General features: G+C 43.2%; 2 protein-coding genes across 3 annotated transcripts in view; one reads left to right on the plus strand and one right to left on the minus strand.

Moving 5' to 3' along the window:
* The first annotated feature begins 365 nt into the window (after positions 1 to 365).
* On the plus strand, positions 366 to 18,590 carry cilp2 (cartilage intermediate layer protein 2). The gene is made up of 10 exons (XM_019897306.1): positions 366 to 1,524; positions 7,410 to 7,484; positions 9,041 to 9,310; positions 9,500 to 9,682; positions 10,664 to 10,819; positions 10,894 to 11,211; positions 12,548 to 12,656; positions 13,614 to 13,771; positions 15,340 to 17,765; positions 17,850 to 18,590. Exons 1-9 carry the CDS (start codon positions 1,461 to 1,463, stop codon positions 17,751 to 17,753), a joined length of 3,747 nt encoding a protein of 1,248 aa, XP_019752865.1. The 5' UTR covers positions 366 to 1,460; the 3' UTR covers positions 17,754 to 17,765; positions 17,850 to 18,590.
* Positions 18,591 to 23,408: 4,818 nt separating this feature from the next.
* The window catches only part of LOC109531896 (Rieske domain-containing protein), an 83,362-nt gene continuing 78,841 nt past the window's right edge, over positions 23,409 to 27,929 (minus strand). Inside the window, exons 1-3 of one of the 2 annotated variants that reach the window (XM_019896429.1) lie at positions 25,190 to 25,950; positions 24,496 to 24,611; positions 23,409 to 24,312 (exon numbers count right to left, since the gene is read on the minus strand). In XM_019896429.1, coding sequence (XP_019751988.1) covers positions 24,214 to 24,312; positions 24,496 to 24,611; positions 25,190 to 25,721 — 747 coding nt within the window. In that variant the 5' untranslated portion in view covers positions 25,722 to 25,950 and the 3' untranslated portion in view covers positions 23,409 to 24,213. Of the gene's footprint in view, positions 24,313 to 24,495; positions 24,612 to 25,189; positions 25,951 to 27,929 lie in introns of those variants that run through there. The other variant, XM_019896430.1, reaches the window with a different exon arrangement.

Genomic DNA, 27,929 nt, shown 5'->3' on the forward strand with positions numbered 1-27,929 from the left:
TTGTGGAAACTTGGTATGCCGCAGTACTGTTCTGAAAAAGGAAAAAAAAAAAAATCTGAATACAAATACATGTACCGTAATTTCTGGACTATAGACCACACCTGATTATAAGCCGCACCACTACATTTTTAAAGGAAAAAAATAATTTGTACACACATAAGGCGCACCTGTGTATAAGCCGCAGGTGCCCATATTGTAACATGAGATATTTACAAAGAAAGACGGTACACAGGCGGCCGTTAGAAAAGTCTTTATATAAGCCGCTTCATGAAATAAGCCGCAGAGTTGAAAGCGTGTGACAAAAGTCGCGGCTTATAGTCCGGAAATTACGGTAATTCTTTACCAGCTGTCTGCAAGCCACCAGTTGAGAAGAACTGCTCTCAATTACAATATTTGGAATTTGGAAATGTGAGTACTTTATATCATAAAACAATGAAGTCAATTTTACTCCAAAATTTGGTATATACTGTACCTATAAATGTCAAAAGCAGAGAAATTGATCTTTTTGATGTGGTTTCCAGAGCTGTATCGCTGCATAGTATTTTTTTCTTTTCATGAATTTAGGATGGCCTAAGGACGTCTTTATGAAAGAAACTGTAAGGGTGCGGAGAGGTCCAGATTTAAGGAATTACATTTTAAAATTTTGTATACACAAACTTTTCTTGGCAAGGGGCATCAATCATGTACTTTGCTTAACACTCAAAAGACACAATTGGCATACACAAGAGCAGCTGTTAGCCACAGCTCACACTGAGACACTCACACGCAGACTCGCCAACATCCCACGCCATTCCACCAGGTCCCGCCTTTTAAAAAGGTACACAGCGACGCCAGATTACAATTGGTGTGGTATTTTGTAAAGATTTTATACTTGCGTTGTTTTTGCATTCAAATACAGTTACACAATGTTTTCAAAGCCTGTTTTATGAATTTCAAACGTTTTTAAAGTGTGTCAAAGAGTAAAATTGTAGTAATTTTTTTTTTTTTATTATTTGTAATGTCTCTCTACATGGCATCTTTTCACATAAAACGAGTGGCTCTGGAATGCATCCCCCGCGATGAATGTGGGGGTCACGGTATTAAGTAATTCTCCAGAAAAAGGCCACGATTTAATAACGTTTTTAATTTTAGCATCCGCTCCCTCCCCCTCTCGCTCAGCATTGTGAGTGCCCCCCGCCCCAGGCTTACCGGCCCCCCAACTCCTCCTTTATACCTTTTTTTTTTGGGTGGAAAATGATACGGAGGACGCAGATGTTGCTTCTAAACTGACCAATGGTGAGCAGAGAGGGGCCGGATTGGCGAGCGCCCACGTCGCTCCATCTTTTTAAAAACCACCGGCCTCACGCCTCCGACTGGACAACTGCGGCCCGAGCGGCGACAACACCTCAGCAATCTCACACACCTGAAGGAACCAGGGACCGGTTCACTCCGTTGTGCTTTTTGAGTGACAGAGCGGCACCATGTCGGGATTAAAAACAGCGGCCTTCCTGCTTGCTTTCCTGGCTTCTGCGGCTCTGGGCCAAGGTAAGTGAATGTCAGGAAGGAATGAGGTTTGATCTCATGTCGGTGAGATGATGAGAGGAGAGATTTGGGAGGGGAAATTGGCGGTGAGCTCATCGGATAAAAGGGGCGAGAGTGCACGTGTGCTTGCGTGGTACTGTCAGGACCACCACTGCGGCTCGTGCGCTCCAATATTATGACACGAGCACGCTCCGCCGACAGGCTAATCTGCAACATGTGCTGATAGCAGAGGAGGAGAGGGACCTTCCCTACCATGATGCTTTGTTGGCTTCACTTTTCAAAATTGGCTTAAGGTACATCACGTGATGTCCATTTGACTCCGTTTTAAGTGAACAAATGTTGGCCAATAAAGAGCAACAAAGAGCCTTTAAGAAAAGACTGGACTATCAATTGATGGCTTTCTACAGGAGTGAGCTTTTTTTTCCAAATTAGTTGTTTGCAACTGCTCTCCATGTGCCTTGAGTGGAAAAAAAGGTAAAACACGAAAATATTGTTTAAAAAAAAAAATGAACATTGGAATGAAAATGGAATAGGGTGGGGCTGCAGAGCCTCATAAAATCATATTTTTAGCGCTGTAATTTACATTACCGACTTTTATTTAAAATATATTGTTTTATATTCTTTGTATTTCTTTTTTTTTTTTTTTTTTAATTTGACTTAGTCCAGTAACTCTATCACAAACTTCATGTACATCCCATATTTCATCAAGAGTTTGAATTTCACAAAAGGAAACTTTTGTTAGGCTGAGTAGATTACCAGTAGGGGAAAAAAATATCTATATTTTTTTCATTTTCTTGTTTACAACAAGAGCAGCACAGTGAATAACTGGTTAGCACGTCAGCCTCAAAATGCAGAGGTCAAGGGTTCAATTTCGGACGCTAGCTTTCCTGTGTGGAGTTTGCATGTTCTCCCCATGCCTGCGTGGGTTTTCTCCGGGTACTCCGGTTTCCTCCCAACTTCCAAAAACATACAAGACAGGTTCATTGATCACTCTAAATTGTCCATGGGTGTGATTGTGAATGTGAATAGTTGTTTGACTATGTGTGTCCTGCGAATGGTTGGCAATCAGTTCAGGGTGTACCCCGCCGACTGCACGCCAGTGACCCTCGTGAGGATAAAATAAATCCATCTATCCATTTTCCGATCCGCTTTATCCTCACAAGGGTCGCGGAGGGTGCTGGAGCCTATCCCAGCCGTCTTCGGGCTGTAGGCAGGGGACACCCTGAACCAGTTGCCAGCAAATCGCAGGGCACATGGAGACGAACAACCATCCGCGCTCACACTCACACCTTGGGACAATTTAGAGTGTTCAATCAGCCTGCCATACATGTTTTTGGAATGTGGGAGGAAACCGGAGTACCTGGAGAAAACCCACGCAGGCTCAGGGAGAACATGCAAACTCCACACAGGAAGGCCGGAGCCGGTATCGAAACCTGCACCTCTGCACTGTGAGGTTGACGCGCTAAACACTGGACCACCGGGCCGCCCATAAAATATGTCAATTATTAAAATTTTGAGGAAAAACTGCAAAATGAATGCAACCAATATGACAGGACTCTTGATCATGTCAATACATGTGGGCCAGATGAATAGATCTGCACACGGCTCATCCGCACGAGATGCTAGCACGATATGGATCATTTAGGCTTTTAGATTGTTTTAAATTCCAGTTTCATAAACAAAAAACAAAAGTCGTCTCTGCAAGAACAGACACTTTGTGGTTCATGTCAAAGATGATGTGCTCATATGATTTACTCATGACTTTTGCTGTCTGGAAATTTATAATCCTGATTATTTCCTGCAAAGGCAAGAAAATCAGGAGAAAAAAAAAAGCACCAAACCCAAAAGTAAGTACTGTCTCCTCCTTAACATTTTGGTGGTACATATTAAGATTTTTAATTTGTCAAAATGCCACTGATGTGATTCCAGCTACACCTTAATAGGTCTCTTTGGACTGGGAGACCTACGCAAGTAACAACATTGCAGATGGCCATAAATTAATGTCCCCTCAAAAAATGAATACAGCAGAGCACCTTGGCATCTTATATAGCCGTTAACATTTTCTGTGAAGTTCACTTCATTTGTCCTCAGTCGACCCTTCGTAGCACTGTGCCAGTCGCGCCTCCTATAATCATCCACTAAGTACTGTATGTAGTCCATTCTCCACTTTGTTGGCTTGGAGTCTGGCTAAATGAGAGAATGGAATTAAAAAAAAAAAGAACAGGTAGAGTGAGTTGAAACATGCATATGGTCACTGGCATATTTTTTTTTTTTGGAAGGCCTTTCTCACTCGTCCCACCGCCTCCGAAGCGTGGCGGTTTACGACTTGTTTGGTTAATTGAAGGCGGCCGGCTACTTGTGCTGCAGAGCTTAAAAAAGGCACCGCTTTGCTTTGTAGACCTTTTCAACACGCTCGCCAGAGCCGGCTCGCCTTAATGGCGCGGCCGTTAGATGTGGGCTGTAGATGGAGGGTGACGATCAATTGGAGGATTGCTGGGAGTTGAACGGGCGGCGTGTCCAGATGTTGACTTAGGCCGGCTGGCCAGATGACTTTAATGGCGATAAACGGGATAAGAGAGGGGTCATTAGAGTTGGCTTGCTTCAACCATCACATATGGTTTTTTTGATTCTTTGTTCATTAATTTTTCACTTATTAGGCCATTTGTTGGCATGCGTGAAACATCCCGTCGTTTGTTGTTGTTGTTGTTTTTTTGTGGTATTTTTGAGCTGTGGAGCAAAAGTGTTATTGTTAGGCCTAAGCAATTGTCATAAATAATCTAATTGTGAATTTTTTTCATCAATATTGCGATTGTGATTCAATGTGCAATTTTTTTTTCCAACCGTTTTTTTTCCAACCGTTTTTTTTTTTTTTTTTTTAAATTTAACCTGTATTACAATAGTAGAATGTATCAGATTCAATATACAGAAATGTTTTGGTCTTACTAGACTGGCAAAATAAAGGCAAATTAATTAATTAATATGAAAGTGTTCATTTAGTCAAATCTATGAGAGTTGTGAACCGACAAAATGTAACATTCAGTTACTCCTGTACTTCCAATGTTCATTTATGCACATTTTTTAAAGTGTTTTTCATCCAAGTATTTACTTTATGGCTTGAGTGTGTGTTCGTGATAGACAACTGTGCACACCGACAAATTCATAATTTTTATTTTTTTTTAAATATATGGATGATTTTCTAATACTGTCGTTTGTATTTTTTTTGTTCACATGTAAGGACGTTTGTGGGAGTAATTTATTTCTGATGGGATTCTTTGTGCTATGGGCTCCTGTGCAGCCTTTCAGATAAGGATGTTGAGATACTTTGATTGTGCCCAATCATATTTGAACATTATCGGAGATGAAAGCTTTACCCGGTTAATACTTTCTTACACCGTAAAAAAATTCGAAAAAAAATATCTTCAAATCATGCAGCTGATGTGCGCCATTAGCTAATGTTAGGAACACAATTGCATATCTTAATGAGGCGCAGATGCTTTAGGAATCCAAACATTTGAGGGAAAGGAAAAAAAGACTCCGCACACCTCGACGAAGAAGCCGGCCAAATGCGAAAACAGCTTCCATATGACATGGCAAAGAGATCATCTCACACAAACACACGAACACACGTGCCAGTGTTGCCCACACTGTCTTTCGCGCAGACAGCCAGTCAGAGTCTGCGTCAACCTCGCAGTCTTGGCAGACTAAGCCAACAAGTTATGTAACATGTGAAGGGGGAGGGGGGTGGGGGCTGCTTCGGGGGTTAATGTCTTCTCCTGGAATATACCCGTAATAAACAAGCTCTTGACTTCCATACCGCCTCAATCTGGCACGGTCCTACCTGCTGTGACACCTCGGCCTTTTCCACGCGCTCCCCTTTTATTTATTGGCGCCCTCTCAGGAGCATGATGTATGGCGCGGGGGGAAGGCGTGGCACAAAGAGCCACTGTGTCGCAAACGCAAGCGGTAAAACCTCTAAAATAAGACTGGCAGTTGTCGCGGTTTAAGATGGCGAAAGAATCGTAATCCGGTAGCTCGCGTGGCACACAATTGGCGCTATAAGTGGAACCGGGTTGCTAACCAGGCTCTATGATCCACATCATACCCTTCCGGCCTTTGACGACGCTTTAATGCACGGGTGTCAAACTCAAGGCCCCGGGGGGCCAGATCTGGACCGCCACATCATTTGATGTGGCCCGCGAAAGCAAATCAAACTTGTATGAAGCTTACTCAAATTTTAACCAAAATTTCACATTCTCGTATGTAATATATAAGAGCGCTATTGTTAAGATATTAAGTGGTGGGTTGGCCAATGCTCCGTTTCAACTCATTGGTGGAAATGTCCAGGTGGAAGGTTAATCGGCAAGAGTGTGAAAAGTGTAGCCTGCTTGGAAAAAGTGCACGTGAGAATTTTAAGGACAAAGGACATCGAGTGTACGTCGGAAATTACAGGTCGTACTGGCTTGCGTGAGTTGAAGTCATGCGATGCGGCACGTGAAAAAACTCCAGAGCGTCTTCACATTCCTACAAAAGACAATAAGAAAAGTCTTTCATAGCTTCAGTAACTGTCGCAAAACCATTGGCCGTGGCTAATTTAAATTTCCTCTTTCAACTTTATTAAAACCATTAGGCACCTTGTAAAAACTCTAAGCGGTTGCCCGGTTTACAGCCACTGTCAGCAAGCATCTTGAAATGATGATAAGCAGCGAAAATCCCCAAAAATGAAAAATCGAGAGGGCTGTTGCTTTTTTTCATTAGCAAAATGTTTGGACTACAACTGAAAGCTTGACTTGGAATAAACTATCTGGTAAACTGTTGTCGAGTAGAGACCATTGGGTCCAAAGCCTTCTCTTCTGATGTTTGTTTTTTGGAAAAAACAAAACAAAAACAAAAAACAAAACAAAAACGAAAAACAACAACCACAAAAAACATCCTTTTGAAATAATAGAAATAGAACTTCATCTCTTGTGAAAAACAATGAATGCGGTTTGAAAGCACAGGCCTCGGGTCAAAAGTTTCCGGCATGTCAATAAAAACACTGATCGCAGGTACTCAGTCTGTTCCAATATCACAAGAATTTGTAGCACTGAACGAGTTGTCGTCTATAATTGTGCTCTACGCTAACAAAGTAGGAAATCAATGAAAATGACCTCCGGGCCGTGATATAAATATATCCTACTAAACGGAAAACAGCAAGTACAGCAGTAACTAAATACGTCTTCTTGAACTAAGCAACAACTGGAACGTCACTGCACAAATGACTTCATTGCACACAATTGATAACTTTGAAACCTTGCAACAAAACTATTCTGTATTGTTGCTTTAAAGGCACAAAAGCCACTTCTGCTGCGCCGATCAAATGCGATATCGGCAGAAAGCATTTGTTTTTCAGCAAATCACTTGATGACGCCATGCTAATGACCTGTAAATGATCGCATTTGTTGTTCTTGGTCAAGACCAGAATGGAATCCAGTCTTTCGTCAGTAGCCGCATTTTGGCTTGTTAAGGCCAGAATATCGTTTGATCGCCGGCGCTGACATCTCATTTTCCTCAATCCATCAAACTAATGTGGTGCTGACATCGTAAGAAAGGCTTGAGGCGAAGCCATAAAAACCATCAGCCACTGGGAGACACTAACCACTGGAACAGCAAGTTAGAAGACACACACACAAACACACACAAACGGCGCATTGGCACCTTCCGGGACACGACATTTACATTTTCTGCCCGGTCCAAATGAAACCTGAAAAGGCCGTGCAAACTTTTTTTTTTTCTTTTCATATCTAGCTGATTTCCTGTGAGTTAGCAACCAGATGATTGTGTTCAAATGAATCAGAATAAAGTTCATATTGTTTGCACAGCTAACAAAAATCCTTTCTTTCTGCTTACAGAATTACGAAGGGAGAGCGCATCAGTCAGGAGCAGGAGAGCAACGCCAAACGGTTTTGCAGATACGCGAACGACAGGTACAGACCCACGGAAGCCAAATAAAAATATTCATGCCATTTACACCCTCGACTGGTCGTCAGCCATTCACAAGACACAAATAGACAAACAACCATTTGTAGTCTTTTTCACACCAATGGACAATTTTGAGTCTTCTGTGTTCATTACTTTTGGCATATGGGAAGAAGACAAAGTGCCTAGTAGATACAATTAAAAAATACTGAAAAAAAACAGTCACGCTTTGAGTTTGAAGTGACAGAACAGGAAAGTGTTTACAAGCCTCGTTGCTCATTTTTGTTCCTTTCGTACTGGTTTTCCATTTTGCTTTGAACGCCATGCTATTTGTATTCGCACGGGTTTGACATATTTAAGTTGTTTCACTGATCATTAAAATGAATGCCAAATATTTAATTCACTGTACAACTCATATCCATGGATTCTTATTCTCGACAAAGAGGTAGGACCGGCTGCACTCAAAATACCATCTCTAAGTAATCTTCCAATTGGATGAAAAACACAAATGCTCATTTAATTGATGAAATGTTGAATAGATACAAAATAACATTCTCGGATAACAGTTTCTCACTCTAACATTGATGCACCTTTCAATTAGACTTGAGGGAAACTCCTAGCTTCCTCCTGCGCATGCCCGTTACTGGCGTCTTGTGTGCGGCTAATTTGTTAGCGACATTAGCGTTAGCTTCATATGCACACCAATACGCTGTTCTAGTGGTGAATTCTTGTCAGGCAGTCTCATACAGAATCCAATAAAGGTTAAATAAAGATTGACAAATGTCGAACATTAATATAACATAACTCATGTAACACACCAACTCATCCTGCTTTGGACAAACACAGGTAGCTTAGCAACAATGAGAACCAAATATGAAGTTATTTTGATGGGCACATTCATTTGTGAAATTAATTATATTTATTTTATTATTTAATTATCTGATGGATAACAATGTGAAGATTATTTGAATTCTACTCACAGGGTCAGAGGTAAGTGGCGTGTTTTTTTTTTTTTTTTATTCTTCTTCTTTTAAATTTACAATATTATCCATCCATCCATTACGGTAACTCAAATCCCTGCAGGGAAACTCAGTGGATTGAATTTTGACAATTTGAGCTATATAATCTCTTTTAATCAGGATGTAATTTCAGTTAACATAAATTTCCTATCGGGGTTCCAAAAGTTCTTACTGTTTGAATGAAACATGAGCTCCTTTTAGCCATGAAGCCGGTCGAGATTCAATGATTCACAGGTGACAAATGATCTAGGCCTCGAGAGGACGTCTCCGCCTTTTTTTGAAGAATATGATACATTCCATGAATGGGTTGCCAATGCATTCATTTATTGTCGAGTACTCTTATTTTCCCACTGAATGCACCGCGGGCCTCATCTGCCTTTCAATGACTCCCCGAGGTGCATTCAGCTTAAGTGAGATGAGCAAATCTTTTCTGATATGAAGTCTGAGATCCATCTTTGATTTTTGACCCACAGATGCAATGACTGAATTCATTCAGCGTTTGTTCTAAATCTTTTTCTTAAGAGTATCCTTTTGATTGTCTTCAGGTCTGACAGAGTGGACGTCATGGTTCAACATTGACCACCCAGGTGGGAACGGGGATTACGAGCGCCTTGAGGCCATCCGCTTCTATTACCGGGAGAGAGTGTGCTCGAGACCCACAGCGATGGAGGCTCGCACCACAGATTGGGTTGCTGCGGCAGAAACGGGAGAAGTAGTCCACTCCAGTCTGGAGAAGGGCTTCTGGTGCATCAACAAGGAGCAACCCTACGGACGCACCTGCTCCAACTACCATGTCCGCTTTCAGTGCCCCCCAGGTAGTCGAGGTCCAAGAGTAGAAATTGCAATTTTACCAGTGTCCTAACTTCTGAGGTTTTTTTTGTCTTTTCTTTTTAAGGAGCACTCACTGAGTCGGTTTTATTTTGTGTTGCAAGCTTGGTCGCAGAAAACGACTACTGTATATTTTCACACTTGTAACGCCGCTCTTCTTCCAACTTGTTTCTCAGAGCAGAGTTTCTGGACCGAGTGGGGCGAGTGGGGTCCATGCACGACAACCGTTTGCAGCGATGTGGGCATCCAGGTCCGCCAGAGGAGCTGCATGAGCACGCAGCCAATGCCTTTGCTCTTGGTTCCTGCCTGCCAGGGCCACCATTCAGAGAGGAGGGAGTGCTCCACCCCTCCATGTACAGGTGATGACAAACATGTTCTCCCAATTTCGTGTTTATCTGTGAAACTGTTGTTGGCGGCCGAGGATTTTTAACTTGCCATGAGACCCTATTGACTTTCCATCCATCCATTTTCTGATCCACTTATCCTCACAAGGATCGCGGGTGGGTGCTGCAGCCTATCCCAGCCATCTTCGGGCAGTAGGGGGGGGGCAACCCCAAACGGGTGGGGCATCAACAAGGAGCAACCCTACGGACGAACCTGCTCCAACTACCATGTCCGCTTTCCGTGCCCCCCAGGTAGTCGAGGTCCAAGAGTAGAAATTGCAATTTTACCAGTGTCCTAACTTCTGAGGTTTTTTTTGTCTTTTCTTTTTAAGGAGCACTCACTGAGTCGGTTTTATTTTGTGTTGCAAGCTTGGTCGCAGAAAACGACTACTGTATATTTTCACACTTGTAACGCCGCTCTTCTTCCAACTTGTTTCTCAGAGCAGAGTTTCTGGACCGAGTGGGGCGAGTGGGGTCCATGCACGACAACCGTTTGCAGCGATGTGGGCATCCAGGTCCGCCAGAGGAGCTGCATGAGCACGCAGCCAATGCCTTTGCTCTTGGTTCCTGCCTGCCAGGGCCACCATTCAGAGAGGAGGGAGTGCTCCACCCCTCCATGTACAGGTGATGACAAACATGTTCTCCCAATTTCGTGTTTATCTGTGAAACTGTTGTTGGCGGCCGAGGATTTTTAACTTGCCATGAGACCCTATTGACTTTCCATCCATCCATTTTCTGATCCACTTATCCTCACAAGGATCGCGGGTGGGTGCTGCAGCCTATCCCAGCCATCTTCGGGCAGTAGGTGGGGTACACCCCGAACTGGTGGTTCGGGGTGTACCCCACCTACTGCCCGAAGACGTCCGTGCAGATGAGCTACTCCATAATCTGATGACGTCGAGCAGTGTGCTTTGGTAAATTTCCATGAAAGTAATCCTGTTGCGTGTGTGCAAGCAGCCAAGTGGAGTCCATGGGGTCGCTGGGGGTCTTGCTCCGTGACATGTGGCGGGGGTCGGAGGATCCGAAGGAGGACTTGCGTGAGGACCTCGGAGACAGTACAGTGCACCGGACGCCCCACTGAAACTCAAAAGTGTGGCAAGAGTACATGTCCAGGTATGATGCAAGACGGCGACGTATTTCGACATCACTGCCAACATTCGCCTGACTTTGGCTCGTTGTCCCGACAGTCAAATGTCAGCGCGTTTGCGCCGAGGGCCGCCCAGATGAAGATTGCAGCCGCTGCGTGTGTGATGGCCACGTTCTGCACGGCAACGTCCACAGCGTGACGGGGGTCCCTGTGGCGGGGGCCTTGGTGGCATTTGCCAGCCGTCCCAAAGTCATCCGTGCCCGGACGGATGCCAAAGGCCACTTCAGGCTGCAGGGAATCTGCTCGTCCAACGTCACTTCGCTTATCATCAGGAAGGATAAGTTTGCCCCCGTTACTGTCTCCTCCAGCAGTAACAGCACCGGCCTTTCCTGGGTGTCTGCTGTGCTCAGATCAGCTGGTGAGTAGAGATATACAGCATTCATTGCTACAGCGCTTGTTTGCATATGGATTGCCGGTGAGCTGCAGTCTAGACCAGCTGACAAAAAGTAACCAAAAATAAAAATAAAAATCATGACAAAATTCCAATTTTGAGCATGGACACGAATTCCACGTTGCAACAAGTGTGACCAAACACTCCCAAACACTTTAGCCAACTGGACAACTGGCAAATACAAACCCCCAAAATTCTTTCAAAAATTCTGATATAAAAAATATAAATTTTATGTCGGGGGATACTGGAAAAATGGAAAAAAATTAAAATATGAAAAAAATATTCTTTTTTTTTTTTTTTTAGTTCCCAGAATATAGAAATTTGCAGCTGCCTCACTGTAGTTTGAAGTTGCGCTATCACCAATCACCACTAAATGGCAGACATGTCTTTGTTGGGTGGGTCTTATACTGCCCCAAATTATAACATAAGAAGGCCTAATAATTATTTTATTTTATTTTTATTATTATTATTTTGCAGATTTGGAATTATATTGCGGAAAAACACCTCAATAATATTAAAATTATGAATTAGTTGATTTTTGTGGGAAAAAAAATGACAAAATGAATTTTTGCACTTAATTTTAGTTTCTTGTTCAGCAGTTTTATGCTGGTCTTTGAATGGTAACATTTATGCAAGAGAGTCCTTTGCACCTATTTTGTATGTGGTTATTTTGTTGTTGGGTTAGGATAGTGGATCTTTTATATTTGCATTGAAAAATGGATTATCCAAAAGGAATATAACACGTGTTTTGCATGTATGCATTGCATTTTGTCCATATTTAAAATTGCATTTTGTCATACAACTGGTTAGGAAGTGCTTGGTCCAATGTGGCCCCCCCAGTAGCACCAATTAAAAAACTGTGGACCCCTCCAGCATTTGTATGGACTGCTGTATTTATGCTTTAATTACGTATACTGCATTGCTAGTGGAACAAATATTGGAAATTGATTAAAAAACAACATTTCCTACAGTAAAGCTGTCCGATGTAGTAGTGCCATTTGCTTATGAAAATAAACTCCCTTTGATTTCTCCACAAATCAAGAACTCTCATAAGGAAACTTAAAAACACAGCGGGTACAATTCCCCTGCTGGTGAGAGACTCCACAGCAGCACTTTTTTGGTTGCGTGGAAACTAAAAAGCAAAATAAAAGTAAACCGCGTTGCACTGCTTTAAAAAAATCCAAATTCCTCTAAAACGTCGTTCTCCAAAAGCACATGGGCCAAACGTGTGAATCATGTATAATAATGGCATGCGCTCGCAAGGCAGTCTTTCAGGCTCATGCTGCTCCCTGCTTCCTCACAGAGAAACCCTACATTGTGAAGCACCCCGAGGACAAGGTGCGTTACGAGGGCGGCCGTGTGCTGCTGTGTTGCAAAGCGACAGGATCTCCAGCACCTGATAAATACTACTGGTGAGTTGAATTCTTGTGCCAACACATTATTTTGCCTACGCTCAAATAGGCCCCCTGTCTCATTTGGTTGCCAGTTGCGTCACCCACTTAAATAAATGCCTCTTCGCAAATAAACACCTCCTTGAAAGAAAAAAAATAAAATAAACACGGGCTTTATTCCATAGCCAGCGCACAATGGCACGGTCATACAGTCGTGCGTCATTTGCAAACCAGAATTGAAACGGGCTACTCATATCGACTAAGTAGGTGTCTCTTGCTGTGTGAAAATGAACAAACGTACCTTGGAGGCAACGTTCAACTTCAGAGTGGCAAAATCTCGTCGCGTCTTATTCCCGTAAGATCCTCAAATCAAATGAGCCGTACTGTCTAGGGTTGAGCGTAAAGAACATCCCGGATGGTGTGATCGGTGCGTGGCTTGTTATGAATTGATTAATCCACAACTAATCACTATCATATGAATCCACAACAAACATTTTGATTATCGACCAATTGTTTCGGGACCTTGTTTCGAGAGTAAATACAGCATTCGCAGATGTCTGTAATCCTCCATGAAAGCAGACTGATTGATCATGTTTGTGTTTCATCAAAATAAAGCATTTGAAACATTTGACTTTTCTGTCGAGATTTTGCCGACAAAATTGTGATGTGCTTTGTAACTGAATCAAAATCAGTTTTTGCATCTTCTGCAGTCAATTTGAAATAAAGTTCTGGCTTTTAATTAAGGGAATAAATGAGAAAAAAAGCGATTCGATACATCAATGAATCTCAAAAAAAAAAAAACAATCGAGAGATTGGTTGATTATCAAAATAACCGTTACCTGTCATCTTAATGGTAACGCTTTGTCATTGTAGAGCTCAGCGGTGTAGAAAATGGATCGTTTATGATGAACACGATTACAAGAACAATATTAACGATTCAGAATATGATTCTTTACTTTGCAATTCTCGATGGTGAAGGTACCACAACGACACCCTGCTGGACCGAAAATTGTACAAGTACCAAGAAGAGCTTGTACTGAAAGATCTGAAGCCGGAGCAGGCTGGACAGTATTATTGCAAAACCAGCAGCTCTGCAGGCAGCATTAAGTCCTCCCCAGCATCCCTCACTGTCATTGGTAAGTCTTGAATATCCATCATGCCCGAGCTACTGTGTGTCTCTTTTCTCAACACGTAAACCCAGCCAAAAGCAGCATCCAACTGATAATACTCTTTTGGAGGAGGGGTTGGTCAATGCACAGTGGTGCGATCAACTTGACGATCTGTCTGACTCTGCAAATTTACTCTCAATCCTTCACGGGATCAAGCAAAAGCAGAATTCATTCCAGGTCTTTAGAGACGGAATATTGCAGGTGAAGAGGAAGTGACCCCAAGCTTTTAGATCTCGTCTGTGAGCCGTGTCCATGCATTAAGAGGACCAAAAAAAACACACATCTGGGAAAGGGGGGTGGCGGGAGGGAATATTTTATGGGCTATTTCATTTTGGGGAGGAGAGATACAGGGGGAAATAATCAGACAGTCTGGCTGAAGTTCAAGACCTTTTTCTTTTGTTATTTCTAGCCATTTTAAAAAGCGATGCTTGTTCTACACAAGATAAATGCTCACAAAGCGGCCGAGGTGGAGGTGAAATTCACACTGGATGATAAATTCCCTTCTCTGATAAGAATCACAAGCATACATTTAAATGGGGTCGTGCGATGCCCATACTGCATCCTCCTGGCCCTTCTTAGTTTCAAACTGTGATTTCCAACCAGTGCGTCATTGACAGACCTTCAGATTTGCTGCAGGAAATGAGACCATCACATAATTGGTCAGAAAATTATGATTTAAAATCTTCATGTGTCTTTCTTCCGTTCCTGCAAGTACATCAGCTTTGGGTTCAAATAAACAGGCCCAGATTTCCAACTGAGTAAGTTAAATGGGAATGAGGAAGAGCTCATCATTCTTTCATTCTTCTTACTTTTCTTTTCCAATGCAAAACGTGTGCCTTGGCTCAATACATGTTGTGAAACATTGGTTTAAAATTAGCCAACACCATTACAGAACTAGCAAGTTGTTAGGCAGAGGTTCTATGAGCGTGGAGAGCCATTTCTTTTTATATTGTGTATCGTATATGGCTGAATTTAACCCTTTCAGGGACAGCGGTTACTGCAGTGATCATGTTATCAGGGTACAGGGTGCATGAAAGGCTTAATCACCCATTCTTTGCAGATTTGAAACCATTTATTTTCAAGTTTGGAGTACTGGTGGTCATCAAGGTGTGCCACGTGGCCCCTTGGTGTCTACATTTGGGGATGGAGAGTGAGGTGAGGAGATTGGCCACTGGGGCACCGTACTTACCCTTGTGGCCGACAAAAGTCGGCCAAAGCAAATCAGCCACATCTCTTTTGTTCCAAATATTGCACAATGCTTTATTTAGTTACACACACACACACAATGAAAATGTCATTATTCAGACCCCGGAGACCTCTATTTTCACTTGAGAAATATTGCTCCCCTCAAAATTTGGTAGACCGTGCTACGCCACTGCATAGCGGTTGTGCACCAGATCCAGTTTCAGATGTTGTTTTTGTCTCGGGATTTTTGTGTGTGGTGAGAACAAGTAGCAATGTTTCATGTGACTACACTCGGTCATTTTTACGTGATGCATCAACATAACCTACTTTGGTTTATTGCAACTTCGCAGCAAAAGGAGCGCCAGCGTGCAATTCCACCCCTGAGGCACATCTGATCAGACTGCCGCTGGATTGCGTACAACCCGGGACGAACTCCAAGTTTTACAACGCTGGCCGCTGCCCTCATAACAAATGCGCCGGCTCTCTGGACTTTGATATGCGCTGCAGAGATGGCGGCGGATTTTGTTGTGGTGTCCAAGCGATGGAAACTCGGACTATTGACTGCGGGAGCTACAGCCTTCCGATCCGGTCCGTATCCCAGTGCAGCTGTCAGAAGTGTGTGCAGCCAACTGTGCTTGTGCGAGGCAGAGTGGTCACGGCCGACAATGGTGAGCCGCTGCGGTTTGGTCACATCTACATCGGCAAAGAGAGGGCCGGCACCACTGGATACCAGGGAGGTTTCACCATACAGGTTACTCCCGACACACAGAGATTGGTGGTGAATTTTGTTGACCCCGCTCAGAAATTCATTGACACGCCAAAGGTCTTCATTTTGGACAAGAAGGGCGGGTCGATCTACCATGATGTGAAGGTCATGAGGAAGCAGGCACCAATTGATATAGATTCTGGTGAGACCAATGCTATTAACCTGGGAGAAATGAAAGGGGAAGACCCGATTGGGCAGTTGGTCATTCCAGCCAATTCCTTCCACAAAGACAATGGAGACATTTATGAGGGAACCGTAAAGGCCAGTGTCACTTTCATAGACCCCAGAAACATCACCACGGCTTCTGCCACCCCTGGCGACCTCAATTTTGTGGACCCCGAGGGTGACATGCTCCCTCTGAGGACCTACGGCATGTTCTCTGTCGACTTCCGTGACGAGAGCAACAAGGAGGTGCTCGGGGCCGGAGCGGTCCAAGTCCTTCTTGACACACAACATGTCAAAATGCAAGAGCACATTCCCAAAATGAAACTCTGGTCTTTAAATCCCGACACGGGAGTCTGGGAAGAGGAAGGCGACTTCTCGAGCACAACAACTACAGGTGGGCACGGACGGAGCAAACGTGAGGACCGCACCTTTCTCATAGGCAACATGGAGATTAGAGAGCGTAGGCTCTTCAATTTGGACGTGCCTGAAAACAGACGCTGCTACGTCAAAGTCCGAGCCTACATGAGTGACAAGTTTCTCGCTGTCGAACAGCTGGAAGGCGTCGTCATCAGCCTGATCAACCTCGAACCCAAGCCAGGATATTCCGCCAATCCAAGGGCATGGGGTCGCTTTGACAGCGTCATAACCGGCCACAACGGGGCCTGTTTGCCTGCTTTCTGTGACGCCCAGAGGCCGGATGCTTACACCGCATATGTCACAGCGATGATGGGTGGTGAGGAACTGGAAGCAGCTCCTTCTTCCCCGAAGATGAATCCAAACATCATCGGTGTGTCTCAGCCATATCTGGATAAAATAGACTACCAGCGCTCAGACCACGAAGATCCAGCCCTGAAGAAAACAGCTTTTAGAATCAATTTGCCGAAGCCCAACCAAAATAATCTCGATGAAACCAATGGGCCCATTTATCCGTACCAGAATTTAATAGCCTGCGAAAATGCACCCGTGGATGCAAATCATTTCAGATTCTTTAGAGTGGAGAAGGACAAGTACGAATACAACGTGGTACCCTTTGAGGAGACGGATCTGACAACCTGGACGGGAGACTACCTCTCATGGTGGCCGAACCCTCAAGAGTTCAGAGCATGTTTTATCAAAGTCAAGGTCCACGGACAGAAGGAAGTGATGGTCAGGTCGAGAAACCTGGGAGGATCGCACCCAGAGACAATCGACAAACTTTATGGCATCCGAGATATACGCAGCACTCGGGATATGCGAGAGGCCAACACTTCGGCAGCTTGTGTTGAGTTCAAATGCAGCGGCATGTTGTTCGATCAAGCCGAGGTGGATAGATCCCTCATCTCAATCATTCCACAAGGGAACTGTCGCAGGATCGCTACCAACAGCCTACTACAGGAGTACCTCATCAAACACCCCCCCGTTGCGCTAAGCAACGACTCTCATGCCTTCACTATGTTAGCCCCTGTGGATCCTCTGGGACATAATTATGGCATATACACGGTCACGGACCAGAATCCCAGGGTTGCTAAAGAAATCGCCATCGGCCGCTGCTTTGACGGTACCTCGGACGGTTTCTCCAGAGAGATGAAGTCCGACTCGGGAGTGGCTTTGACTTTCAGCTGTCCAGAGAGGAAAATCAACAGAGAAAGCCTCTTCCAACGGCTGCAGACCAACCCGGGACTGACACTGTCACAGATGGCGAGGGATATGAGGCAGATGGAAGGTATGCAGGTGCAGAGGTCATCCACTCGAGTAGTGGCCTATCCCTCCGAGCAACAGGGCAGGACCCAGGGTCGTCGGGTTGTCACTACGAGCAGGAGGAGGACAGTTGCGCGCATGCAACAACGCCAGTGAGAGAGTCCAGAGGTAGGTCCGAAGGAAGACTTATTCCCGTCGCGAGTCATATCAGAGTAACTCTCATATTAATACTCTTTTAAATGTCATTTCTAGACCTTCGCTTGAGGCGACTCGCATCGTGGGAGTAAAACCTGACAATCAGCTCAATGAACTTCCACTCTACTGTGGAAATCACCACACCCAGACAAACAGCAAAATGTTGAGCCTGGCTGAAGATATACAATAATCTTTATGTTGTACTTGAAGGGTTTGCTATATTATTTTTTTTTTCTCCTGTACCGTCCCTCCTGAAAGACCTCCCTCCATCCTGTGGCTATATGGAAAGCAGTAAGTGGCATGTATCTAAAAGTTCTGGTCACATTTTTTGTCTGAAAGTCGTATTTGACTTTCCAGAATGTACATTCTGTAGTGCTAATTTGTGGTATTCGGTGGTGGCACCCAATCAATGTAAAAACTGTTTTCCAGTGAGCGTCTGTAAAAGTTGCAGACGCTGAACCCTCTCTCTTCAAACTGAGAGGATCAAAAGAGAGCGACTGAACCCCCCGTTAGGTCACAGAGGACATTTTCAGACATTTATCTTAATGTTGTGCATGGATACGTCACTTGGTCGGCTGAGATTCAGCAATACAAATGTCCATTTAAAGCAAACTGGCATCATGGCGTGACTTGACACATTTGCTGATATGTCACCTAAAAAAAAAAAAAAACGTACGTAATTGCTCGGGGTCAAGATTGAATTTTTGTTCAGCTGTTCTGTTTGTCATGATGCTGTGCAATGAGAACATCGTATAATGTTACTAAAGGAGCTCTTTTTTTGTTTTGTTTTTTTTAAACCGAAATACTTTATAAAAAATGCTGCTAATGAAGCGGCAACTCTGTTAAATGGCTGGTGGTGGGGTGAGGGGGATTCCAGCAGAAATTGCACATTTTAGGCTCTAATTTACTACATTTGTGAGGGAAGCGACTGAGTTAAACTGTCAACAGTTCCCTTTTATGTCAGCCTGTGAACAATAACGTATCAAGAGGTCATTCGCCCCTCTTTGATGAGGGGCAAACAATTGCGAATGTTGGCGAAGGTAGAAAATGCGGGTTCATGCCGTCAGGGTTCGTTCAAGGTCGCAAATGTTCCAAAAAACATTCGCCTAATGCTTGCCAACAGTTTTTGTGATTTTTCTAATTGCAAGGACATTTTGAACATGGACAGGAACAGTACAGACGAGCGTCTGCTGACCGTTCGGCAAACATTTGCGACCTTGAACGAACCGTGATAAGAACGCAACATTTGCTGCCTTTGAAAAAAACACTCGCAGCTCAGTGGGATAGGGGCTTTATTCCCATTTTTTTCTTTTTTTGACACCCACTTTTAAGGCAATTTAATTTCTTAAAATACTCCTTCTAATCTTGCTTCCCTAAAGACTAAACTTACAGGATTTGACAACTCAGCATGATTCTTACAGACAGCAGCAACAATTTAAAATGTTTGTATAATTCTACAGTATATTAAGTGTATCTTGAATTATTCTCATCATTTTACACGTTCAAATTTATCTGGCGGCACGGTGGTCGACTAGTTAGCAGGTCCGCCTCACAGTGCAGGGTTCGATTCCGGCTCCGGCCTTCCTGTGTGGAGTTTGTATGTTCTCCCCGTGCCAGTGTGGGTTTTCTGCAGGTACTCCAGTTTCCTCCCCCCATTCCAAAAACATGGATGGCGGGTTAACGGAACACTCTAAATTGTCCGTAAATGTGAGTGTGAGCACGAATGGTTGTTCGTCTAAGTGTGCCTGCCCTGCGATTGGCTAGCAACCAGTTAAGAGTGTACCCGGCCTACTTCTCGAAGGCAGCTGGGATAGGCTCCAGCACACACAAGGCACTCGTGAGGATAAGCGGATTGGAAAATGGATGGGTGGATGGATAAAATGTTAAGATAACCTCTCCATGCTGAACTAATCCAAAAAACCAGCCAAGGGTGCCGGTGGTCCATTGGGGATCCCAGAACCGTCCGAGACATAAACACACTTGTGTGGTTGATTTGAAAATAAACGATGTCTTCCTTTGGGAGCCATTACAGCAAATGTTCATTAACAAACAAATAAGCGCACTCCATTTTGGAGACAAAAAAGTAATTATGGCAAGCAGGTGAAGTCCATTCCCATCACAATGGCAGCATCACATTTCTGAGATTAGAAATCGGCACTTGTCACTTGTCTCACGGTCACGCTGACGGTCAGTCGGCGTGATCCCGGTTTTGAATTTCCAATGCATGTTTCTTGTTTTCTCCCAAATCCCCCAAAACATGACTCTTGGGCGAATCGATAATTGAATCCAGGAGCGATAGCTACAGTCTGTCAGGTCATCATGACGTCAAACATCTGCAGAGCAACTGGAGGAAATGTTAGACCTGCACAGACATCTGTAGAAAGAATGGATGAAATGTTTGGTCAAGGAGGAAAAAGTGAAGTAATTGGGGTCTTCGCAGTCCATCGCGAGAGGCTTGACGACAAGCGGTTGCACGTGCAAGCGAAAAGAATGCTTTGACAGCAGCGGCAGCTTATTCATGAGAACAAAGCGGGAGTTTGAGCGACAACGTAACAATAATCACAGCCTGGCCAAGGCCTCGCATGGGAAAGAAAAGCGTGCCGCTTTGGAACATAAAAGGACAGTTAAGAGGCAAAATATTTGCAGCGTTTTGGGGATGAAATGATGCGACTTTAAGCCTTACTCGAACCGACAAAGCACACAAAAACAAGATTTATTCTGCGTGGAAAGAAAATGTTGATCTCAGTGGGAAGGGCATTCATCGTAATAACATTTCCACTTGGCGGAGGGTTGTAAAATGTTAGGCTGACAAATTGGGGGTGGTCGGAGATTGAATGTCTTCAGCTTTTGGCCGATGTCGAAATCTTAGCTTTAGGAATAGGAATCCGAGCCAACTTTCTTGAATTCAACGCATGCTCGCTGGCAACGTTTCCAATAGTTGGATACCAATTGCTGAGAACGTTTTTGACGTTGACGTACATAAACCGGTAACCCCAACCCAGCAGATAGATTTGCTTGCTCTTTCACGGTTTTCTTTCGACAATCAGGCTACATTACATAACAAACGCACACACAATGAAAGCAAACAAACAAACAATAAAAGGGTATTGATGCAAAATGTCAGAATTGCATATTTTCTGGCCATTTCCCACCGGGGGTCGTATCAGAGCTGTGACATTGATTATTGCTCCCTGTGAGCTTGTGAATCAGATGTTGTTTTTTTTTTTTTCAATGAGTCAGATCCAATAGGCTTGAAGTAACTGAAGCCACATACTGGACGCAATGCAAAATGTTGATTATTTAACACCAAAGTGAACATCTTCATCCAACAGGTATATGGAAATCTTTTTTTTTTTTTTAAATCTTTGGCGCAGTCCAGCTGGTCCCAAATAAATCATAATTTAGCCCAGAGGTCATCCTTGAACATTCTCCCACTACTTCCGGGTGAAAATTTGCACCTGCCGCTCTGCTTTGCGGGAAGCCGCCTTGAATTGCAGCTTGAACAGCATTAACATTTGCATGGTGACACCGGTCACTTTTCATGTGTAAATGGTGTATTGTATAAACTTTGTATGATTAAGAGACTGTAAATAAATGTTTGTGATGACGTTTGGAGTTTGTCCGATATAAGAAATAATAGAAATGAGAGTTTTCCATTGTTTGCTTATGTGCTCTGGATATAAATATTTTACGTTGTAATTCAGCGTTAAAATTCAATTCAGAATGCATGATTGACTTATAAACATCCATATATACATATATATTAAAAAAATAACTACTTTGGAGATGTTGACATTAAAAAAAATTATAATAATATTGTATATTGTTATATATATTGTAGGGCACTAGACTCCTTTCAAAACTTTTTTTCCACCTTTAATGTGACCAATAACTCTCTTGAAAAGGAAACGGAAATCTTTCAAGGGCAAAAGTAGAAAATGTAAGATAACCCTGGTTGCATAAATATGCACACCCTCAAACTGTTGGAGCACCTTTGGCTTTTCTTACGGCATTTTGTGCTTTCACTGATTGCTTTCTCAAACTGTTCATAATTCATTCCACCTAGTGTAAGGACCGAGTTCCATCTGAAAAAAAAAAAAAAACAGCACCACAGCATGATGATGCCGCCATCACGCTTCACTGTAGGGAAGGTGTTCTTTTAATGATGTATTTGCCCCAAACATATCTTTTGCAATTATTATATTATGATTAAGTTCAACCTTGGTTTCATCTGTCCACTTTTTTCCACCCCAAGATATATTGGGTGGTGGTGTGTGTGAAGGGGGCGGGGCTGGGATGCACACGAGCACTAACCACATGATCTCAGAGGCTTATTTTGACTTCGCTCTAAGCAATTGAATTTGATTAAATTGAGCTCTCCGGGTTATGAATCACATCAATGGTGTGACAAGTTTGGAAATGATTTATCTTGGTGTCTTTTTTTAAACACCAAAACCTGGCATTTGAACTGTAGTGTGTCGACTTTTTCTTTATTTTCATTTTTTTTTTTCATTTTTCTTCAATCCACCATATTTGCGACTTATTTCAAGACATTCAGAGTCTTTGAGCGGAGGTACATTTGTGGCTCAAACATTTAGGGATGTGTAGGCATGAAAAAGAAGTAGTGATATTTGATTAACGGTGACCCGGGTGTGGTTTTGGCGTGTTCACCAAACACGCCCACAGTTTTTAAACGTATAAACAACGGCTTGAATTTCTCACCACTTTCAAACCTCATTTCTATTTAGTTGGCTGTTTCATGTCAATTTGGCAGGCTTTTTAACGATTACTTCTTCTCTGCGGTGTGTCAAATTTACAACACAATTTTATTTTCATTTTACAGGAAATTGAAAAGACGGGACAGGTTGCACCAACACTAGCTCGGTCTCAGGTCTGGCTGCAGAAAGGGTTGCTTGGCTTAAAAAGTTTGTCAAAGGCAATAAAAAAAAAAACATACAATAAAATGTATTAAGATCACTTTTGTACATCTACACACAAAATTAAACACCATGTTTTCCCATCAAGCTGATGAATAATAAAGCACACTGCAAGACCTCAAATGTGCGCTGAAGTGTTCACCAGTGAAATTATGATCGTAATAAAATTTCCCTTCGTGGAGCAAAGGCACCAACACCTTCGTGACTGGGCGGCTGTGCCTCTGCCAGGAAACGGAGCTGACAAAAAAATATAGCAACGGCACCCGCTGCGAAAGATTTGACACACACACACACACACACACACACACACACACACACACACACACACACACACACACACACACACACACACACACATATATATACACACACACACGCACAGCTATAAAAACAAATATTTCTTCAGCCAATGATTCATTTGATGTCGAGAACCTTCCTCTGGCTCCTGTCAAACCAGCTTTCCATCTCAATGCGTCAGTAGAATGGTTAAAAAAAAAAACAACTCAATTTTCTATGACGGGAGACCCTTATTTGGGCCAGTCTTGAAGGGGACATGTCACTTTGTGACGCCGGTAGATGACTTCTGTCAAGGCCACAGGTCTCTGAGTCAAGGTAATAACTGAGTAGTGTGATTATTTCAAGTACAGAGGCAGTCCGAGGGAAAGGGCATGCCCATTGCTCAGATATCAAATAATTTATTTTATCTGAAAGATTTTGAAAAATACACATAAAATGTTCGTCATTTTCATAACAATCGGAAGCAACGATCGACTCACAATATCACAACGAAGATTACAATCTGCTCTTGAGCAATGTACAAGATACTCACACATCTTAAAGTTCAATGAGAATGCAACAAGACACGCATGTTCGGATCAATGAAAATTGCCCATATGTCTGAATGACTGGCGACCAATCCAGGGTCGAACTCACCTCTCCCCGAACGTAAGCTGCAATAGGTTCCAACTCACCAACACCCCGAGCGGGGACAAATACTAAAGAAAATGGATGCATGGGTACATAGTTACCCCGAATAAACTCTAACCTCAGTGTTAAGCAGCTGAGGCAGTTACGGGTCACGTATGAGGTGAAAACACAAATCGTCAACTGGAAAAACAATTTTGAATCCATCAGAGCTTGTGGCGTCCCAGCGCAACCTTTTTCTTCTGCATAGAGTTCCAAGTTTTGTTCAAGTATTTTTTTCTTGTTTTGTTTTTCAAGTTTACCAAAAGGTTTGTCTGTCTACGTGAAGTAATGTCCCGATGGCTCCTTCAGACAATTTCCTGATATCATCATTGTCTGACTTCGCTTGCAATCAAAGTACAAAGTCTGAACAACTGACAGATAAGACTCGGGAATGCTTTCAGATGGCTGGACTTTGTGGGGAAAAGTCTTATAAATAGCCCCGAATGTGCTCGCTACCGGTAGGACGTCCTGTAATCAGCAACTTGGCATCCCCGGCCAGGGTTATGGAAGGTTGAAGCTCAGCTCTTGTGATGGACAGGAAACGGCTGCAAGGAGAGACAGCTTGCATGCTTCACGTACACGTCACCGTCCTCCAGCTTGACTTCATGCACTTGTTGCTGAAACGGTGGAAAAAAGGAAGACATTAGACCGCCGATATTACTTTTGACAGTTGTCCTGAGGTGCATCCGATGAAGCTTTTATGGGACATGCATCAAGATTCCAGGCATAATAATTACAACATTATAGGGTTCAAACAATGCATAAAATGGTTCGAGGCTCCTCTCGCTTTCATTCCTGACCTTCAACGACGTCCCGGACTTCCCAGTCCTTAGGTCAAAGTCGTAGTCATGCCATGGACAGAAGACCCGTAGAATTCCATCAGCTTCCTCGATGTCGCCCTCGCACAACGGACCTCCTGAGAAACACAAGAAATGTTCATCAGGTAACCATATTATTTCCAATAACCATCAATAGCCTAAGTAGTAAAACTTATACATTCAGTTCCCGCTGTTATTTCACATTGCCTTGTGTTGTTTTCATTGTGGAGAGTATTGGATCAATCAATCAATCAATCAATCATCTACAAATTTGGGGGAATGAAATACACACAGTGCTGCTGGAGAAGTTGAGCGATATTTTTTTTACTCGTGTAGTCGGACTTTCATTTTGAATTGCTGTGAAGCATCTCAACAGCGATGATTTCAAGAGGCTTTTACTTTGAAATGCCACATCAGAAGGAAATAAAACTCCCTGTGTTTTACTGCACAATGTGGTCGGTCGCCTGTCAAGAGGAGGAGCTGAAATGTATTTCCAATTTTTTGAACTGCATTCAAATGCAAACGACCGTTTAACAGCGTCTAGCAGAATGTCGAACCGAAAGACTCATTTTACTTTGAAATCCGTTTTGGCAACGAGGAGGGGGAAAGCTTTAGCATGGCTTTAGCCCACTGTAATCGCGGTGTGGCTTTTAAAACGATCTTTTTTTTTTTTTACCGGAGTGTGCACAGCGGGCATCCATGGCGAAAAACTCCCCCTTGACGGAGAAGAGGCACACGTCCGACTGCCGGCCGAGGGACGAGTACACGAGTCGGCATTTCTTGCCGGAAAGCTCCGAGGCTGCGCCGATGTGTCTCCACGCAACGCCCACAACGGTTCCCTCGCCTTCTCCCGGGGATGAGGCCATTACAAACCGGCGTCGCTTGCCTCCCAAATGTCTAATGTCGCAGTTATCTGTATTTCCACCTCCATTTGTCGTTTTAGGTTGGGCACAGGTTCCATGTTTAACGGCCGAGTGTGACGCCACAGAATTTGCCTTTCCCCGCGCGTGCACGCGCCCGGTGCTCGTGATTGGCATTTCCTGTCCATCACTTTTGTTTTCATGGCTGTAAATATGGGGATTATTCATAATTAAAAAAAAAAAAGGATTTTCATTTGTATTTGGATTGTCATGTTTACAGTAGCTGGACATTGTTAATAGTTCAACACAGCATTTACAAATGACGAGAAGTAGGGGAGCAGGAACCATGTCTTAACTATTTTGATAAATTTGATTGGGGCAAAGGCTGACAGATTATGACTTCCAAGGATGTGTAGGAAATGTCATCATATTTCATTCATAAATTTGACAACCATGTGCATCAAACCCTTATCATAATTTTTGCACCTCGACCTCCAGCAAATAATTTTCTTCTTCCATTATGTCAAGGACTGCGCCTCTCGAGCACCGATATTAACTCATTCGATCCCAGCCATTTTCACTGGAGCAACGCCCTCAATCCCAGCGTTTTACTGGATTTTGACTGATCTTGCAAGGCCCACAGAATATTTGGTTCTAATGCGATATGAGCATGGAGCCTACCAAAATAAAGTTTGGACTCTCTTCTTTCAGCAGAAAAAAAAAATTCTATCTTTTTCCATTCTTCAGCAATCGGCATTACAAAATGGCTAAGTTTCATGAAAGTGATGATTCCTGGGCAAAAAACGGAGAAAAAAAGCTTTTTGTAAAAGCGTGCATTTCAAGCACGTGAGGCACCACTGCCACCTACTGGTTGCTTTTTTTACATGATTTACAATGCAAATGGCTTATTCTCATTCACAGATTGCATCAGACCCTCCTCCTCTCTATGACGCAAAAAAAAAGACTTAGACGTACAAGTACGTCCTTGGTGGGCGGGGCCTAATTTTAAAAAGACGTACAAGTACGTCTTGTGGAATAAAAGAGTTAAAGAGAATTAAAGAAGCCGCTTTGATTGGCAGCTGAGTTTATGCCCACAACAGCTCAAAACACCTGTTGCAACTACGGCAAGTGCTGTGTCAATGTGAAAATACCAATATCAAGTCTAACCCACCCCTGCGCAGATTTAGACTGCCTCCTGCACTAGACTTGCACTTGGGATGAAAATAGAGCCTCGAATATCCGGATTATTTGACGTGGCAGGGATAGGAGAGTGCATCAGCATGGTATCCAGCAGTCCCGTGTGAGTGAACCCTAAAAAAAAAACCTTGGTGGACTGAACAGATGAAAAGTACAATTGCATTCAGTTGAGAACAGACCTCTTTCCAGGGCCAAAACAAAAAGAGTTTCCACCTTTTGCATTGGTCTGAATTTCATCATTACTATTCATTCCGTAATTTAAGTAAAATAGCCAGACGTGACCTCTTTGATGGAGGTAATGATCAATAGATACAAACTCCCTGACTGCAGCACTTTGGGAAAACAGCTGGTGCAGAAATCAAAGCAAGTATCAGCCAAAAAAAAAAAAAAGTGCTCAAGCGGCCCTTCGCACGCCCGCCACCGTTCACAACCCAAACGCCGAGCCTGCTGCTGCTGTTCACAAGTGCACAAGTTGCATTATTGCACGCACACAGAACCTTTCCTGTTCCTTGGTGGAGGTCGCTCTGTGACACGGAAAGACGAAACTGGCCCTAATACCAAAGAGTGAGGGAAAAGTGTTTTGCAAAATATAATTGTGGATGTACAAACATAAAGTCTGTTATTGTTCTGTTTATGGCGTTTGAGGGGATTTAACTTTCCACAGTGCAGTTTAACATCACAAGTTGTTTTGGAGCTCTGCGTCTCAGTCGGCACTTCTGTTCAGCCTCACTGTCAAACTTGTTCTGTGACTGGGAAAACATTTTTTTCCAAATCACACTTGACCCAATAGATCAAAAATAACCACAGGAAGACGCAGCCTATTAAAGTAAATGAGCCATGTGAGATAAAATCAACCACTTTAATCTTCCACGACATGCAAATAAATCCTCTGTGTTGTCAAAGTCAAACAAAATCGTTTTTAATCCATTTTTTACCCATTTCTCAACCACAAATGTGTTTGGTGGTGGTGGCCAGAGTGCAGGCTCATCCGCTATTGCCAAGGCGGCTGTCAGTAGAATGATGCATCACAGAGATCGCTTGTTTGGACTGCAAGGAAGCAAGTTGTGGAGCTTGAGCGCAGTCGGATTCAAATGCTCCTTCAATGACCGTGTTGACGTTTTCAACCAGACACATTGTGTGAAATGAATCACAACAACATAATATTGAAGGAATAAAACATCTAAAATGACACTCACAGTTATTGGAGTTATTATTGAGGAACATTGAGGTGAATACCTTACTATGAAAGTTTTATTCTTTATACTGCATAAAGTAGAAACTTCAAAATATAACACAATTTGCTCCAATCTTCCCATCCATCCAATTTGTGATCCGCTTTATCCTCACAAGGGTCGCGGG

Source organism: Hippocampus comes, unplaced genomic scaffold (assembly GCF_001891065.2).
Source record: "Hippocampus comes isolate QL1 unplaced genomic scaffold, H_comes_QL1_v1.1 scaffold22, whole genome shotgun sequence".
Lineage (NCBI taxonomy): Eukaryota > Metazoa > Chordata > Actinopteri > Syngnathiformes > Syngnathidae > Hippocampus > Hippocampus comes.

What these genes read in the sequence shown, in the direction of transcription:
- cilp2 (XM_019897306.1), top strand. Translation starts at nt 1,461, where the DNA reads ATGTCGGGATTAAAAACAGCGGCCTTCCTGCTTGCTTTCCTGGCTTCT. An exon ending in TGCAGATACGCGAACGACAG is followed by an intron (nt 7,485 to 9,040) that starts GTACAGACCCAC and finishes GATTGTCTTCAG; the next exon opens with GTCTGACAGAGTGGACGTCA. An exon ending in CCGCTTTCAGTGCCCCCCAG is followed by an intron (nt 9,311 to 9,499) that starts GTAGTCGAGGTC and finishes CTTGTTTCTCAG; the next exon opens with AGCAGAGTTTCTGGACCGAG.